We start from the raw sequence: 18,189 nt of genomic DNA on the forward strand, positions 1-18,189 counted from the left end.
GCTCAGTGGTAGAGCACTTGCCTTGCATGCTCGAGGCTCTGGGTTCGATTCCTCAGCACCACATAAGAAAAAAAACCGGAAGTGGCGCTGTGGCTCAAGTGGTAGAGTGCTAGACTTGAGCTGAAGAGCTGAGGGACAGCGCCCAGGCCCAGAGTTCAGGCCCCACGACCGGTTCCCCCCCCCAAAAAAAAAGCAAATAAAAATTTACTTAACAACAACAGAATATACAGTCTTTTAAAAAAAAAAAGATCCCTCACGGTTCACAACGCTGTGGAACATATTTTTTTAAATGTGAATTAAAATATGAACATATTGGAAATTATTCATTTCAGTGGTGATACTGGTTTTGGTTGAGAGATTCTAAATGTGCTATTGTTTTGACTGTTTTAGAGTCACATTTTATTCTGATTAGAATTTTTATTAAGATGTTGAAGCTTTTTTTTTGAAGCTAGTTTGTTATATTGTGCATAATCACAGTATTTATTCTGTGAATGTGTAGACTTGTGAATGTGTAGACTTACATTTACTGCTAAGAAAACACATTTAAAATAATATTAAATCCAGTATTAGCTGCCTACTGCACACACTTACTACAGAAATCCATGTTACATTTACCACACTAAAGTTTGTTTTTAAAGAATCACCCTCATTGTTGAAAGTAACTGTATTCTTACGGTGTGAATATTAGTGTTCCAATAAGCATGTGATTATATTTAGGTGGTGGTAGTGGGAAGGTAATCTTGATTTCATTGGGAATCTTAGGTTTTCGTAAATTTATTGGAAAAATAGTTTTTCCTGTATTGCTGAAGTTTCTTTTTGGTAAGCAGTAGCTTTCTAGAAGAAAAAGCATGCAGGAGAACTTGAGGTGTTCATACATTCACTCACTGACAAGCAGTGTATTGATGCATACTGTGTATCTTTGCAATGAACAATATGGACACTGATCAGTTTTCACTCACAGGTAAAATACTTCAAAGTAAGAAAAAAAATCCTTGAAGAGCATGAGTCAGCTCGAGTGTCACTGAAAATAATTGACAGTGTTCTTTCTCATTGAAAAGACTTAGGTTATTCTTTTTTACATCATCAAATTAAGGATCTTGCTGTGTTTTAGAATCAATTATCTTTTTTTTCTTGCCATTATGTTAGGCAATCTCAAAATACATTCACTATCCCTTTACTTTTGTTTCTTTTCATAAAACAATGTACCAATTATTCCTCTTTGCCTTCTGGGAAAAGTGAGGGTGCTACAAGTGTTCATCCTTCGGACTGTTCTGTCCTTTATAAATACTTTCTTAGTTCTTTCCTTTACCAAGAGCATTTCATTCAATTCCCTATTAACTAAAAGTATGACTCTCAAGCTGAGTGCTGGTGGCCCATGCCCATAATCTGAGTTACTTAGAAGCTGAGATCTGAGAAGCCAGCCTGGGCAGGAAATTGTGTGAGACTATTATCTTCACTAAACTACAAAATAATAACAATAACAATAACAATAAAAATCTGGAAGTGGAGCTGTGGGTCACATTGTAGAGTGATAGCCTTGAGCAAAAGCAGCTCTGGGACAGCCCTGAGTTCAAGCCCTAGAATCAGCACCAGAAAAGAAAATAAAAATGACTTTCTTAGGCTCACTGAAAACTATTTAACCTTTGAAGAAACTAATCAGGAATAACAAACAGAAATGATCTCAAGATTTGTAAGATTTTTGAAATACTTACAGATATTTTAATGCAGGCAATTTAAACAGATAGGAAACTTCAACAGTTGTTAGAGGATTATGATTGAGAACTCTGAAAAATGCAATTGAATTGAAATTATCAACATTTTCAATATGTATCATTCTCCATGAAAAGTTTGTATTCATTTCTTTGGTCGACACTTGTAGATTTAAAAAAAATCACTGCCTTTACTTTGTCATACTTATAATTCATAAAGCACACTATCTTTGGAAACTGCCCAGAATTCTAGTTTAGAGAAGAGAAAGGATATAGAAACGTCTAGAAAAGGCTTTGGATAATGGAGACTAAGCCAGGACTCTAATTCAAACCCAAACACATCCTGCATACATACAGTTATTAATAGAAAAGTGATGCTACTGAACTGGGAGAAAGCAATAGGATATTTCAGAAACAGCAGCTTAATTTGCCCTCAAAATGTAGCATGACAGAAAATCCCAGTAGTGGGGTAAATAATTCAATATGGGTAAGGCCTGCTTTTTTCTCTTTTTTATCTTCTCTTATTGTCTCTTAATGCTCATGACCAGCTAGCATGGGAAAGTGCTTTACCTCAATGAGGGATAGATTCTCTACTTTGTAAAGTCCAACAGCTTCTAAAATCATGGAGTGAGCACAGTGAGAACCAAGTGATTAAAAGGAGGTGTGTGTGTGTGTGTGTGTGTGTGTGTGTTTGTGTGTGTGTGTGTGTGTGTGTGTGTGTGTGTCTATTTGGGCTTAAACTCAGGGCCTGGGATCTGTGCCTGGGGTGTGTGCCATGTGTGTGTGTGTGTGTGTGTGTGTGTGTGTGTGTGTGTGTGTGTGTGTGTGTGTGTGTGTGTGTGTGTGTGTGTGTGTGTGTGTCTGTCTGTCTGTCTGTCTGTCTGTCTGTCTATTTGGGCTTAAACTCAGGGCCTGGGATCTGTGCCTGAGATCTTTTGCTCCAGCACTATCACTTCCAGTTTTCTGGTGGTTAACTGGAGGTGAGGGTCTCATGTCTCATGGACTTTCTTGCCCTGGCTGGCTTTGAACTGTAATCCTTAGGTCTCAGCCTCCCGAGTAGCTAGGATTACAAGGTATGTGCTATCAGCTTCTGGCTAAAAAGATGGCTTAAAATAAGTCATTCAAAGCAGACACTGGTGGCTCACACCTGTAGTCCTAGCTACTCAGGCTGATATCTGAGGATTGAGATTCAAGCCAGCACAGGCAACCAAATCTTAGATTCCAGCCACATCTCAATCCTCCACCAACACCAAACATCTTCTAGAAACCTGAATTTCCTGATCCACAAGTAGTCTTTCACAGAGACAAGTTTAGAGGAGAATTTCACCTTGAGTCATAATTTCCTTTGGAACATTTTGAACCACACAGTCTTTTTCTTTTTGAGGTAGAATTTTGACATGTAGCCCAGAGTGGCCTTGGACTATAGGTCCCCTGCCCACACCTCTTGAGTGCTGGATTACAGCTGTATGTCACCACATCTGGCAAACAGCATACCATTTTTTAACTGAAAGGAAATAAAAACCCATATTTTTTGTTGAAAGTAGTCAGGAAAGAAAATGCATAGAATCAGTCTAGAGCAATGTATTTTCTTTTTGAATGTATAGCTTTTTCTATACCTCAGAGGTTCCTATTGCCCAAGGTAATTGACAATTTCAGAGGTACATACTTGAAAAATAACATTTTGACTGACTGAGAGAAGTGCCCTGTGTCACCATTAGAAGAAACTGACACTGAGAAGTCAGCCACCCTTTTACTTCCAGGAAGACTTGGTGATCAGTGTTGTTCTTTGCAGCTCTGCCTCACTGACATGTGAGCAGTTAGGCAGTCACTCTGCAGTGGAGAAGCAACGAATGTTAACCTCACATTGATCAGAGCAGCCATTGGCTCCCATGACAGAGCTAATTTCAAGGTTACATGCTTGATGTCTTCTGTTTTCCTGGCCAAAGATCTGAAGTAAGGGCACAGAACCTGGTGCTTGTGTGACTAGTCATATGAGTCTCGTAGCCTTTGTTCCCTCATTTGAAGAAAAAAAATGATATCACTTTTGGGTATCTACCCAGAATATCAGAAGTCAGCATATGGTAAAGACACTTGTACTATTCACAGTAGCCAAGTTATGGAAACAGCACAGATGCCCTTCAACCGATGAGCTGGATTCAAGACAATGTGGTAACGATATACAATGAGATCTTACTCATCCATTAGAAAGAATCAGATTGTGTCATTTGCAGGGAAATGGATGAACCTAAATCAAAATTGTGTTAAGTGAAGTAAGCCAGGCTCAGGGAGACAAAGCACACAAGTTTTCTCTCATATGTGGAAGCTAGATCTAAAATACAACTAGGCATGATAACACGTACAGGACTGACTAAAAGAGGGTAGCATAACTCCTCTGCCCAACTAAAGTACTGCTCATCAAAAATACTAGAAGTGAAACGCAAACAAGTATTCTTTTGCTTTTTGTGGGGGCCGGGGGAGAAGTACAGGAATTGATGGAGGAAAGGTGAGCAAATGCCATCATTGTATTCAATGTGCACAATGTGAAAAGTAAACTATGTAACTTGTGGGTGGGGATTGGAGCAGGAAATTGGGGGAGAATGAAGGAAGGGGTGACATTGTCAAGAAGCCCTGTCCCCATAACCTGACATGGAACTGCAACCCCCTTAGTATAACTACTTAATAGTAACAATGAAAATACTTCTAAAAAATGAATGTATCCTAAAGACATACATCTGAGAGTTCACATAGTCATTACACCCAGCTCACTCTTAAGGATATTAGGTTTTCAAAATGTAAATAGGTTTTATTGAACATGTTTATCATCTATACCACTTACATCTGGTGTAAAAACGGCAACCCATGCCATGCCTGGAATGTTCCAAAGTTCACTTCTGTGATTAAATTGCAACCGAGATTTCTAAAAAACAAACAATAAAAACCATAAGCCAAAAAAGAAGGAAAAAAGACATCTTTTTCAGAACTTTATCAGCTCACACTGAGTCTAATTTACATATAATGAAACAATTCTGTTACTTCCCTGTGCTTTAAAGAAATCTTCCTGTGGACCATCCTGGCTTGTGATTTCTGCTTTCATATTTACACATGCAGTGTCAAGGGACCCTCATTGATGGACAACAGGTTTTTGTATGTCCGCTCATTTTGGGCTGCACAGTTCTTTGCTGTGGAGCCTTGTCCCGTCCATTGTAGGATGCAACCAGGACATCAGCATCCCTCTAGACATGTCTGCCCACTACATGCACATAGCATATCCACAGTGGCTAAATGACTTCTGGGTACAGGCCATTCATTGGCTGAGAACAACTGCTTTGTAATGATTCTGTCTGACCTATAATGATTCTCACACTCATCTTTGCTAGTCTAAAAGAATTTCATTTATATATATATATACATATAGTAACTTTTCACTAGCAAAATTTAATTCTATTTCAAAAGGAGCTGATAGATGTGAAGTAATGACTTCTTTGGGGTGTGAGAGGTCGAGCCTTGGAGCTTGGACTCAGGGCCTGAGCACTGTCCCTTGAGCACTCTACCACATGAGCCACTGCACCACTTCTGCTTTTACTGTTCATGTGGTACTGAGGAATCGAACCCCAGGATTCATGCATGCTAGGCAAGCACTCTAGCACTGAGCCACATTCCCAGCCTGAGATAATGAAGTTCTATTTGCAACTTACACGAACTTTAGGAAAGGCAATGATTCAAATGTCCGTCTTTCAATTGACTGTATTTTATTGCAGGACAAATCTCTAGAAAAAGAAAGAGGAAAATATTATACTCAGAATCTATTAGATATCTATTGAGGATGATTAAATAGTAGACTTTAACACATATAATCTTGAACACATAACAATTATTTCTAAATTATAAAGCTTTGGATTTTAACTTTCTTTATCAAGTAAGTCTGGGCACACCTAACAGTTACACCTATTCATCATGATCATCTGATCAATGAAACATGTAATTATAGATACTGATGGATTTTGGATAATCTTTCAAGAGAGCAGAACAACGAACAGGTAATATTTTGTATTCTCATCAAATTAAGCTCAAGGTTGTAAGCTCTGTATATAATATATACTGTAAGGTTCTATATATTTATATATAACGTATATTTATATACAATGTGTAAGATAGTCATTGCATATCTGTTATATGTATAGCCTATAGGGCTGTACTAGGGCTTGAACACAGGGCCTTGCACTGTTGCTAGGCTTTTTCTCTTAGAAGCTCATGCCCTATGACTAGAACCATACGTCCACATTGAGCTCTTTGCTGGCAATACACCTTTTCTGCACTTCTGCTGCACTGTTGCTTGACCTTTTAAGCCCATGACTTCTTAGAGGGTAGATCCCTGCCTTACTCATCTTTGTTTGCTCCAATCTAGACACAGCCAATTTATCTCCTTTTTTATTGGTGAATGATGATATATAGGGTAGTGTGATATAAATAGCTTGCAATGCATTTCATGGTAGGAGAAGCAAAGGGATGATTTCATGGAGAGTTTTCTCATTTGTTTCCTTCCAACCATGTTTGGAGTTTGAGAGCCCAGGTGGCAGAAAGGCCACAAAGAGTCAGTAGAAAACTAGGCATCATATGCTGGGAATGTGGCTTAGTGATAGTCCTTGCCTAGCATGCATGAAGCCCTGGGTTCCATTCCTCAGTACCACACAAACAGAAAAAGCCACAAGTGGTACTGTGGCTCAAGTGGTAGAGTGCTAGCCTTGAGCAAAAGAAGCTCAGAGGAGACAGTGCCCAGGCACTGAGTTCAAGCCCCAGGACTGGGGAAAAACAAACAACGACAATGACAAAAACTAGTCATCACCTTAGAACCTAGCAGGGTTGATAATTCAAAGAATATTTTTTGTGTTATGCAAATCACTTGATACTCTCTTCTATTTTTAAACAAATTAACTTGAAAATAGCTCATTACGGTAGGAGCCTGATTAATGGAAACATTCATAAGCTTAATGAGAATGGATCTTTGGACCCCATGGACAAAGCATAAAAATGAGGCGAAACATATATATATGTTTTTGGTGTCAGTGCTGAGGTTTGAACTTAGGCCTTGGATGCTGTCCCTTGCTCTACCACTAGAGTTGCACTTTCCCTTCTGATTTTGTCCTGGAAGAAGAGATGCATGCGTGCACCCAAGTGCCCGTGCACTGGTGCTGGGGCTGAATCCAGTGCCTGCTGCTGTCCCTGAGATAAATTTTCTCAAGGCTAGTGCTCTACCACTTGAACCACAGTACCACTTCTAGTTTTCTGGTGGTTAATAAGAGTCTACTGGACTTTTTGTGTGTGTGTGTGTGTCCGGTCATGGGGCCTGAACTCTGGGCCTGGGCACTGTCCCTCAGCTCTTCAGCGCAACACTAGCGCTCTACCACTTGAGTCACAGTGCCACTTTCGGCTTTTTTTCTTTTTGCTTATGTGGTGCTGAGGAATTGAACCCAGGGCCTCAGGCATGCAAGGCAAGCGCTCTACCACTGAGCTACCTTTTCAGCCCCGTCTACTGGACTTTTTTGCCCCAGTTGGCTTGAAATTGGGATCCACAGATCTCAGCCTCCTGAGTAGCTAGAACTAGATGCATGAATCATCTGTGCCTGGCCAGGCTGTACTTTTTCTTTTTTCTTTTTGCCAGTCCTGGGGCTTGAACTCAGGACTTGGGCACTTGGGCACTGTCCCTGATCTTTTGCTCACGGCTAGCATTACCACTTGAACCGTAGCACCACTTCCAGCTTTTTCTGTTTATGTGGTACTGAGGAATTGAGCCCTGAGGTCTGAGGGCTTCATGCATGCTAGGCAAGCACTCTGACACTAAGCCACATGCCCAGCCCCAGACTGTGTATTTTTAAGAAAACATTTTTATGAGTATCAGGAATTGTTGAGGTCTTAGTACCATTTTTCTCAGTAAGGACAGTTTTTCCCTGTCTATATGTTATCTGTATAATTAATCTCATAATGAATAGTAAGTACTTATTGCTAGAGATGAGGTGAGATAGACACATTCTTACCTAGCTGCAGAATTGATTGCTGGAAGGGATTTCAATAATCTGAATAATTTATACATAAGTACAAATAAACTTAGTAACTTACAAATATTCAAGAGATAGGAGTCCTTCAAATGAATCCTTATGTAATTCAGTGAGGCGATTTTCACTGAGAATTCTGGAAGAATTGGGAAATATATTGAATAGAGAGATACATTATGGCAAAAGAAAGGCTGTCATTTTCTGTTGCCTAGAGTGTATGGTGGCACACCTTTTTTGAGGCCAATTGACATTTCATGTATATCATAGTGTTCATAATAAAATCCTACTTCTAGATTATTCTGCTGAATGATTTGTCTAGATTCACAAAGAAGTAGGTATGGGGTTGTTCACTGTAGCCTTGAATGCAACAAGCTAACTGGGAATTCTCTAAATATTATGGGAAATAGGAAATACAGCACAAGGCATCCAAACTATGGAATGTTTTGCAAACACTTAAAGAAATAGGATAATCCTCTATGTTAAGATTAATAGCATATGTTATGAAATGTAAAAATCAACTTGCAGTATGTTACCATTAGTATAAAATGTAAAAACCCAGTAAGAAAATGATACCACAAACCTATTCTACTATATGTAAAAAGTACAGTAAATACATATGCAAATATAGGAAAATAGTGCACAATTGCCTGGGAAAACATCTTTCTACTATACTCTTGTTTCAAGTATAGTTTTCATTCTGTTATTAACATCAGTTTTATCCTATAAGAATCTAAGCGTCCGTCCCTTGTATAATAGAGAATGATTTCAACTTGCCACATACTTAGTTCAAAGTGGGTCCATGAAACTTTACTTTGCATTGATAGTTGAAAGGCCTCATCCTGCATGCAAGACAAGCACTCTGCCCCTTAACAATACCCCGAGTACCCATAAGCTTGATGTTCAAATACTTGCAGAATTTCAGTCAGGAGAGGTTGATTAGGATATATATGGAAGGGGAATGGCTTTTCTCAAAGGTACTCCCTTCAAGATTCTGGACCAAGGAGGGTCTTACAGTAGTGTCATATTCATGTTTGAAGAGAATATACTCACAGTTTCTCAGTCCAACGGTATGATGCCCATATATTTTCTTCAATATAAGAAATTTCATTTCCTTTGAAATTTCTATGGAGAAACAGTTTATATCGAGGAATAAATAGGAAAAGATTAGAGGAAGAAAAAGTCATTGCAACCTCATGAGGCATAATCAAATACAGGGAAAAACCCCAAATTTTTCTACTTTCTGAAGCTATGAGTTTCCCACAGTTTGCACACCAAAGAAAAAAAGTGGGTCCACTGGCAGGAAAGAAGAGGCTCCTCAACAGAAGCTTTTAATTTCCTGTCTGTCCAATCAATCTCGTGCATGTCTAGTTCCAATTACCCTGGATGTAATTTTCCTGAATCATTTGTGTTTAAACTGACTTCTAAATCAATAAGAAAATGGTGAAAGAAAAAGGGACAGATGTATATTGTTGGAAAACAGGAATAAAAACCTCTCTGTCAGGTAGCACCAAAGCTGTGCTTAAATGTCATTAAGAAGGATGAAGCCTTTGAAGGAAGTATATCTTGGAAAGGTAAGGAATAATAGAAATTAGAGGAGTTAGTATGTTGATGAGGGAAGAGCTCAGAGACATGTTTCATACAGGGAAAAGCATGATTCATTGAGACAAGAGTTAAGTTTTATTACCTCATCAGGAAAAAAAATGCCAAAGACAGACATCAGAAAGAAGGATGTATGTGAAAATGGTAAGAGGTTTAATGTTATTGGAAGTATGGCATGTAAGATGGAGTAATAAACAGGATAGGGAAGAACTGTATGCTTTTAGATTTTATTCTCTATATATCTATAAATTGTGTATGTGTGTGTGCATGCCCATGCACACAGGCACGCACTAGGGATTGAACACAGAATCTTGTGTATACAAGACTCTGTTACTAAGCTTGGTTTTTGAGACAAGAGCTGGTAAAAACAAGACTGGCATTGAACTCTCCTCTCACTCTCCCTTCTCTCTTCTCTCTTTATCACTCCATCCCTCCCTCCCTCTCTCCTCTCCCTCTCTTACTTCCTCTCCCCCCTCTCTCTACAGTGTGTGTATTAAGCATGTGTACTGCAAAACTGGTTTCTGTTATTTTTTTTTTGGAAGCTGGAATGTACATATGAAAACACATGTGAGCAGATGCTGGAGGCTCATGCCTGTAATCCTAGCTACCCAGCGGACTGAGACCTGAGGATTACCATTCAATGCCAGCCTGGGAAGGAAACCCTGTAAGACTCTTATCTCCAATTAGCCACCAGAAAACCAGAAGTGGCTCTTTGGCACCAAGTATTAGAGCACTAGCTTTGATCAAAGAGCTCAGGGATAGGGCCCAGGCCCTGAGTTCACTCCCCATTGTCAACCAAAACAACAGAAAATAGAAAAGAAAAACTAAGGCTAATACTGATTGAAAAATAAATTTTTTTGGGGGTCCAGTTGTGGGGCCTGAACTCTGTGCCTGGGTGCTGTCCCTCAGCTCTTCAGCTCAAGGCTAGCACTCTACCACTTGAGCCACAGCGGCACTTCTGGTTTTTTTCTTATGTGGTGCTGAGGAATCGAACCCAGGACCTCAAGCATGCAAGGCAAGTGCTCTACCACTGAACTACCTTCCTAGCCCCTGAAAAATAAATTTTTCTGATTCTGTTTGGCCTTTGACTTAGGGCCTGGGTCCTGTCTCTAAGCTTTTCTTGTTTAAGGATAGTATTCTATCACTTCTGGCTTGTTGGTAGTTAATTTGAAATAAGAGCCTCACAACCCTTCCAACTGGGACTGGCTTTGAATCATAATCCTCAGATCTGAACTTGTTCAGTAGCTGAATTCAGGGTGTGAGCCACCATTGCTTGGCAAAAGCATATGTTTACTAGAAGCTACTGAGATACCTTAATCAATCATTAGTCTTTGCTATAACTCTCCTTCTCAGTTCATATATGCTTAGTCTGGTAGTGAAGTAGAGAAGATTTAAGTCTGCTCATCTGCCTAGTAGACTTTTCCATTCAACTGCAAGACCAAACTGAACTCCTTTCTCATGAACTGGTTTTCCTTTTTGACTACTCTGTTTCTATCACTGTCAGGTTCATTCATTCAGGACAGAAAGTATAGAGTCCTGTTTGGTACACTCATGCGAACATTTTGTCAGTCAGTGATTTTTCTCTGTTGTTCTTTTTAGAGAATGCTACAATTTTGCATTTGCATCAGAACTTCTGTGACTCGGAATCTTCTTGGAAGCAGACAAAGGGCAGCCTCAAATAAAAGCTTGGCAAATGGATACAATAGGAAGATGAGAACAAGGAAAATGAAGAAGTGAAAAGTTTAAAAGCCAGCCAGGCATGGGTGGCTCATGCCTGTAATCCTAGTCCTTAGGAGGCTGATATGTGAGGATCTCAGTTTGAAGCCAGCAGGGCAGAAAAGTCCACCAGATTCTTATCTCCACTAACCACTAGAAAACTGGAAGTGATGCTGTTGCTTGAACTTGTAATATGCTAGTCTTGAGCAAAAGAGCTTAGAGACAGTACCCAGGTGTCCTGAGTTCAATCCGCTCAACCAACCAAAAAAAATAAGAAAAGAAAGCCAGGAGGCACATGCCTCCAATCCTAACTACTCAGGTGGCTGATATCTGAGGATATTGGTTTAAAGCCAGCTGGGTCAGAAAAGTATGTGAGACTCGTATCTCCAATAAACCATCAGAAAATGGAAGTGACACTGTGGCTCAAGTAGTAGAGGGTTTGCCTTGAGCTGAAAAGCTCAGAGACAGTGGCCAGGCCCTGAGTTCAAGCTCCACAACCAATCTAAAAAATTAAGAAAACAGTAAAAGTCAACATTACTCAATACTGGATTGGAGAGAGGACGAAGAACTTTAGAAAAAGAATGTCAGGCAGAATGCCCAGCACAAAGGAGGTAGGGGGATACTTGCAAGACAGTGAAAAGTTGCTTCTTGGGGTCCATATCTGGCATAGGAACTTGACGGAGCCTCTGCCCTGGGCTGAGATCCACACAGGGCAGTGTCTGATTTTGGCAGTGACAGAGCTCACATAAGTTGATGCTTGAAGGGCATTCTGCTCTGTTTGCACAGCTAAAGCATTTTCTGTGATGGTGGTTGTTGGAAATTGAGTCAATGGTTTAACTGTGCCTTGAGTCAAGGTTGAATGCTGATTTTGCAACCTGTATGGATGTCCAAGTGTCACTTCACTGTGCTTAGGAGTAGTAGTAGTAGTCTCTATAAATTGTGACACTAGGTGATATCCTGTTGTTGGAGGTTTAGCCACAGCCTCTAACTGTGGCCTACATGTAGGCTGAATTTTCATTGTATTAGGCCAATTTGAGGACTTAGGCAGAGGCTGAGTTGAGGCCTTCTGCCACGGCTGAGTTGGGGTCTTCAGCCAAGGCATGCTTCTGGTCTTCTGCTTAGGCTGAGTTACAGTCTTCCACAGAGGTTTATTTGGCGTCTCGTGCAGGGGCCGAGTTGTGGTCCCCTGCCGTGCCTGAGTTGGGGTGTTCTACAGAGGCTGAGTTGGGACCTCCTGTACAGGCTGAGTTGGAGTCTCCCTGCGATTTTTTATTTGGGTCTCCTGAAGATGGTGAGTGAGAATCTCCTGCAGAGGTTGAGTTGGTGTATCCTGCAAAAACTGAGGTAGGGTCACCTGCAGATGCAGAGGTGTGCTCTCCTGCAGATGCTGAGGTGTGCTCTCCTGCAGATGCAGAGGTGTGCTCTCCTGCAGATGCTGAGGTGTGGTCTCCTGCAGATGCAGAGGTGTGGTCTCCTGCAGATGCTGAGGTGTGGTCTCCTGTAGATGCAGAGGTGAGGTCTCCTGTATATGCAGAGGTGAGGTCTCCTGCAGATGCAGAATTGAGGTCTCCTGCAGATGCTGAGGTGTGGTCTCCTGCAGATGCACAGGTGTGGTCTCCTGTAGATGCAGAGGTGAGGTCTCCTGTAGATGCAGAGGTTAGGTCTCCTGCAGATGCTGAGGTGTGCTCTCCTGCAGATGCTGAGGTGTGCTCTCCTACAGATGCTGAGGTGTGGTCTCCTGCAGATGCAGAGGTGGGGTCTCCTGCACATGCAGAGGTGGGGTCTCCTGCATAGTTTCAGATGTGACTGGACTAAGTTTAATAGTAGGTTGTGGTGTTAGAATTAAATGCTGAACTTGAAGAGGAAATGTCACTTGAGTAGTAGCTGTGGTCTTCTTCAGGGATGAAGAATTTTCAGCCTCTGTAATGGGTTCTGAGGTTGTGACCTTGTGTTTCATTGGAGTCCAGGTTGGAGTCTGACCTGTGATAGAAAATGGGGCTTGGGTGGTAGAATCCTTAGGTGGTATTGAAAGGTCAGTTAAGGTCTCCTGTATGGTTGGAGAAAGTCCAACCTCCATATTTGATTCTGGAGTAAAGGTAATTTCTACATCAAAATGATGTGGAACCATGACTTCATTCAGATTGCGATGCTCAGACTGAATCTTATCTGGAGGTAGAAAGATTACCTCAGGTTGTTCTGGAGTTGTTTTCTTTGTAACTGAAGAATGTTCATGCTCTATGGTGGAATCAGGGGTTAGTGTAACTTCCAGGTCAAATTGTTGAAATATCACATTGGGCAATGCTGAATGCTGAGTTTCATTCTAACCTGTGACGAGAACTGTCACCCCCTGATTTTCTTCAGATTGCCCCATAACCTCCGTAGTTGGCTTTATAGGTTGACTTGGGGCCTCATCTGTTGGAGGAAGTTTATCTTCAAGAACAGCTTGTATAGTTACAGACAGTTGGATGTCTACAGGTTGAAGTATTACCCTAGGCCACTTTTTTAGGTCCTTAGAATGTTGGGCTGCAGTAGAGATTTCTGGAGTAATTGTGAGTTCTAGGTCCACAGGTTGAGATGTGACACTGAGCAATACTGGACTCTGAGTTACATCTTGATTGGGAGTGGGACCTGTCGTCTCATAGTGCCCTGGAGGTTGCACCACCATCTCATGAGGCAGCACTGGAAGTTCAGTTGCATCTACATCCTGAACTGAAGGAAGTTCTATGTCCATTGGAAGTATTGGAAAGGGTTCCACCTTCTCGGGGAGTTGTGCAGGCAGAGATGAAACCATTAGAGTACTTGTAGAAGCACTTTGCTGCTTGTGAGAATTCAGAGTCTGCATTGTAGTCTCTTGATGGACTGAATAAGAGCCAATACATTCAGGGCCTTGAGGAGGCTGGGAAGGGACACCATACTGGGTTGGAGAAAATGCAACTTGTTCATTAGTCTGTGGAGTTATGGTCAACTCCAGATCCACATGTTTCACTGTGGTTTTAGGCAACGTTGGTGAATTACGACCTTTCAACATCATTTCTAGATCTAAAGGTGAAAATTCCCAGCTATCTGAGAGTGGAGGAATATTATAGTCCATACTGGGTATTGGTGATGGAACTGGAAGTTCTGGCTGGATGGATGGAAGCTCCGTACTCTCAGAGGGCTTGGGGAGCAGAGTTGTGCTCTCTTGTTGGCTTGGAGAAGGTGCCTCAGGAAGCTCTTCAAGCCCTGGAGAGAGTGCTTGATAAATGGGAGATGGTTCAACAGTTGTAGGGGGTTTTGGCTGCAGGGTTGTGACCTCATTCTGGTCTTCCAAGGGACCAGACTGTTCAGAGAACATTGAGGACTGGTCAGGGACCTCCTGTTGGGTTGTAATCTCAACATCGTTCATCTCTGAGGGTTTAATGGTATTGTTCTGTAAAGGTGCAGGTGGAACTTCATGAAGTTCTGTAGATGGAACAATTTCATTAGGAAGCTCTGGAGGCTGAGATGGTACTTCTCCCTCTGGAGGCCAGGTTGGAGGTATAACCTCTTCAGAGGTCTGTGTAGTCTCTGCTGTGGCTTCCTGTTGGGTAGAAGGCTTTTCATGTCCACTAGGTCCTGAAGCTGGAGCCTCTTCTTGGATTGATACAGGTATGGACACTTGAGAAGGTTCTGGTGGCCCAGCTGGGGACTCTTGCTGGGTTATAGGAAGTCCCATATCATTTCCTGGGACTGAGGGATAAGCTGGAGCCTCACTGGGGATTGGAGAACTCCCCCACTCAACTGTTGACTGTGGTGTTATGGTAATCACCACATCTGGAGGTCTGCTAGTCAAATTGTCCAAGTTTGAATACTGAGATTCATTTAGGCCTGGAGGTGAAACTGTCCACTCATGATGCTCAAAAGACTGAGCTAGTTGTTCCTGCTGGGTTACAGAAGATTCACCCTCCCCATTGTGCTCTGAAGCCTGAGCAGGGACTTCAGGCTGTATTACAAAAGGCTGAGTCTCCCCAAGATACTCAGGTTGAGATGCATGCTCCTGCTCACCGAAAGCAGGTTCTATCTCTTTGTAACCTGCAGGACCAGCTGGAGCCTCATTGTGGGATAGAGGCGATTCAGTCTCCTTGGTAGGCATTGCAGTGATGGTCACTATTACATCTGGGGGCTTATCTGTAATATAGGAGACGTTGGCATGGTGAGCTTGGACCTCTCCTGGAGACTGAGCTGTCAGCTCATGGTTTGGGGGACTTGCCTCTATGCTTTCCATGGGGGCCTCTGGAGCTTGAACAGGAGCCTCCTACTCAACTGGAGATGTGATTCCCTCAAAAGGTTTTTCAGGCTGAGCTGGGGCTTCTAGATGGCTTTCAGAAGGGTCTCCAAGCTCTGGGAGCTCTGAAGGTTGAGCTGACACCTCTTGTTGGGTACATGACAGCTCTTCCTCCAGAGGTCTCCCTGGAGGATGGCCTGCAGTCTGTTGGTGACTGGGAGTGGTGAAGGTAATCTGCACATCTGCAGGTTGAACTGTGGCATCTGGCAATGTTGAATGTTGAGGCTTTTTTTCCACTGATGGCACAACCTCCTCGCTAACATGCTGTTGAACTGGGTGCTCTTCCTGAGCTGCAGGGACCGGAGCTTCTCAGGAGTCCTGCGGTTTTGAGTATGTGTGTGCAGGTGAACCTGAGCAGATTCATCTTGCTCAAGGGGTTCTAGAGGTTCATCTGCATCCTCTTTGGCTTTCTGAGCCACACTGTCAACATCAACAACCTTTATACTTGAGTCTAGCTGAGATCCTGCCAGTCAATTTTGAGCTACTCTCAACTCATGCTTTTGCTGCCTCCGCTCAAAGAAACTAAACCAAAAGGGATCCTTCATCCGCTCCTCAGGTGCAAGAACAAATGCTTTCCCTTGTGAATTCACAGTATGTTTTGGTATTTGAGGTGAGGGTTGCTCTGAAGCCTCAGCTAGAGCAATGTTCTGTGTGGTACTTTTGAGTGGATCTCGCTGAGATCCTGCCAATTGGCTTTTTGGATCTGGCTGAGATCCTGCCAATTGGCTTTTTGGATCTAGCTGAGATTCTGCCAATTGGCTTTTTGCTGTTCTCAGCTCAAGGCTTTGCTGCCTCCGCTCATGGAAACTAACCCAAACTGGATCCTTCATCCGCTCCTCGGGTGCAAGAACAAATGCTTTCCCTTGTGAATTCACAGTATGTTTTGGTATTTGAGGTGAGGGTTGCTCTGAAGCCTCAGCTAGAGCAATGTTCTGTGTGGTACTTTTGAGTGGATCTCGCTGAGATCCTGCCAATTGGCTTTTTGGATCTGGCTGAGATCCTGCCAATTGGCTTTTTGGATCTAGCTGAGATTCTGCCAATTGGCTTTTTGCTGTTCTCAGCTCAAGGCTTTGCTGCCTCCGCTCATGGAAACTAACCCAAACTGGATCCTTCATCCGCTCCTCGGGTGCAAGAACAAATGCTTTCCCTTGTGAATTCACAGTATGTTTTGGTATTTGAGGTGAGCGCTGCTCTGAAGCCTCAGCTACAGCAACGTTCTCTGTGGTACTTTTAAATGGATGAGGCAGAGGTTGGGCCTGGTTCTGATCCTCACCTAGCCCTGGCACCATCTGTGGGACTTTGTGCTCCAGATTTAACTTGCCTAGTGTGTCATGATGAGACACAGTAAAATCATCAGAGCCAGGAGGTAGCTGTCCTACAGAATCTGTATTGGTCTCAATTGGCTCCTGAGGCTCAGCAAACATCTGAGATCCTAGCAAATAAAATCATTGCAGTTACCATGTGAGAAGAGGGTGAAGACCTGGACTCAGTAGGTCCATCAGTATAATAGTTCAGGTAGTACAGTGACAGACAGACAGACAATACACACACACACACACACACACACACACACACACACACACACACACACACACACACACAGAGTCCTTCTCCCCCCCCCCCCCGCCTCCATTTCCCATTGGATCAGGGGAGGGTCCTAAGCCCTGAGGGACACTGCAGCCACACTTTCCCTCACCTGACTGCAACTTCTCCCCTCGCCTTCCCTACTTAAACCTAGTTTACAACCATGTGGTCTCCACCTTGCTTGGCAAGGACAAGCAGTTTGGTAAAATTAACTTCTCTTGCTGCCTGAAAGCAGGTGGTGTTCTCCTTACCTGCTTATACCTAACATAAATGGTGCTGTGTGAATTCGGGAAGGTTTTAAAGTCAGGATAGGTGGGATTCCTCTCCATTTTGTTTCCCCCCCCCCTCTTTTTCTGTTTTTCTTTTCCTCTGAGGAATATTCCCCAGTTCATACTGCCCTTTTTCCCTCTAACTGAACTTCTGCAAGATGCCACACTAGACTTTTCGCCAAAACCATTGCTGGCCTCCATATCCATGCTCACCACTTCTCCATTTGAGTGAGTGAAATGTGTCTAGGGGGCACTGGAGGATGTGGGACACTGCTTCCATCCAGTAAGCTCTCCTTCACTCACCAGACTGGCTGCCTCCTGAGCTTTTAAGCCCAAGCCGGGACACTCAGTTGGAATGCCTCTTGCATTTGCCATGAGGCCTGGTCAAAATATTCTCACACATACAGTTTTTGTCACTGCAATGGTAATGGTCAGAAGTCTTTACTTTCAGACTCTTCTTTGCTCTCTCCTTCTTAATTTTCTCCAAACTTTTGGCTTGTGCCTGCAAGAGTGTGACACAGGCTTGGTCCTGTGGACACCCCTCTAGGTTCCCTCTCAGAGGCTAGCCATTCTATGTTTGATTTTCAATCTTTCTCTCCCCTCTCCTTGGACTGGAGATCATTTAACTTGATCCAATTTAAGTTAAAACTGGAGGGCAGAGACAGCCGAGAAAAGCCACTTCCTGTCTGAATCCTTCTTCAGGGGCACTAGCCTGAAACCTCTCAAACTTGCAAAACAAGTTACCTGCTAAAAGTTCCTGCTGACCCCGGCCATATAAACCCTGCCACAACCAGATTCTGCTCCCTGGAGTGTACCCCAAAAAACTTTTCTTTTATTAATCTTTAACTCCTCCTGTGTGTTTTTTCCTCACTTAAAACCATAGATCTGGGGCTGGGAAGGTGGTTCAGTGGTAGAGTGCTTTCCTTGCATACATGAGGCCCTGGGTTCAATTCCTCAGC

The 18,189-nt window shown here is 42.6% G+C and overlaps 2 protein-coding genes across 4 annotated transcripts in view; both read right to left on the minus strand.

The window, feature by feature from the left end:
* LOC138830959 (leucine-rich repeat-containing protein 37B-like) overlaps positions 1 to 11,782 on the minus strand; it is a 26,671-nt gene extending 14,889 nt beyond the window's left edge. For both annotated transcript variants that reach the window (XM_070027951.1, XM_070027952.1), the window contains exons 1-5: positions 8,810 to 11,782; positions 7,824 to 7,895; positions 5,405 to 5,476; positions 4,546 to 4,626; positions 1,713 to 1,784 (exon numbers count right to left, since the gene is read on the minus strand). In XM_070027951.1, the coding sequence (XP_069884052.1) occupies positions 1,713 to 1,784; positions 4,546 to 4,626; positions 5,405 to 5,476; positions 7,824 to 7,895; positions 8,810 to 8,961 (449 nt within the window). In that variant the 5' untranslated portion in view covers positions 8,962 to 11,782. The remainder of the gene's footprint in view (positions 1 to 1,712; positions 1,785 to 4,545; positions 4,627 to 5,404; positions 5,477 to 7,823; positions 7,896 to 8,809) is intronic.
* Positions 11,783 to 12,680: 898 nt separating this feature from the next.
* The window catches only part of LOC138830958 (leucine-rich repeat-containing protein 37A3-like), a 40,359-nt gene continuing 34,850 nt past the window's right edge, over positions 12,681 to 18,189 (minus strand). For both annotated transcript variants that reach the window (XM_070027948.1, XM_070027947.1), the window contains one exon: positions 12,681 to 16,809. In XM_070027948.1, the coding sequence (XP_069884049.1) occupies positions 13,395 to 15,317 (1,923 nt within the window). In that variant the 5' untranslated portion in view covers positions 15,318 to 16,809 and the 3' untranslated portion in view covers positions 12,681 to 13,394. The remainder of the gene's footprint in view (positions 16,810 to 18,189) is intronic.

Source organism: Dipodomys merriami, unplaced genomic scaffold (genome assembly GCF_024711535.1).
Source record: "Dipodomys merriami isolate MVZ:Mamm:240054 unplaced genomic scaffold, mDipMer1.0.p SCAF_19, whole genome shotgun sequence".
Classification (NCBI taxonomy): domain Eukaryota; kingdom Metazoa; phylum Chordata; class Mammalia; order Rodentia; family Heteromyidae; genus Dipodomys; species Dipodomys merriami.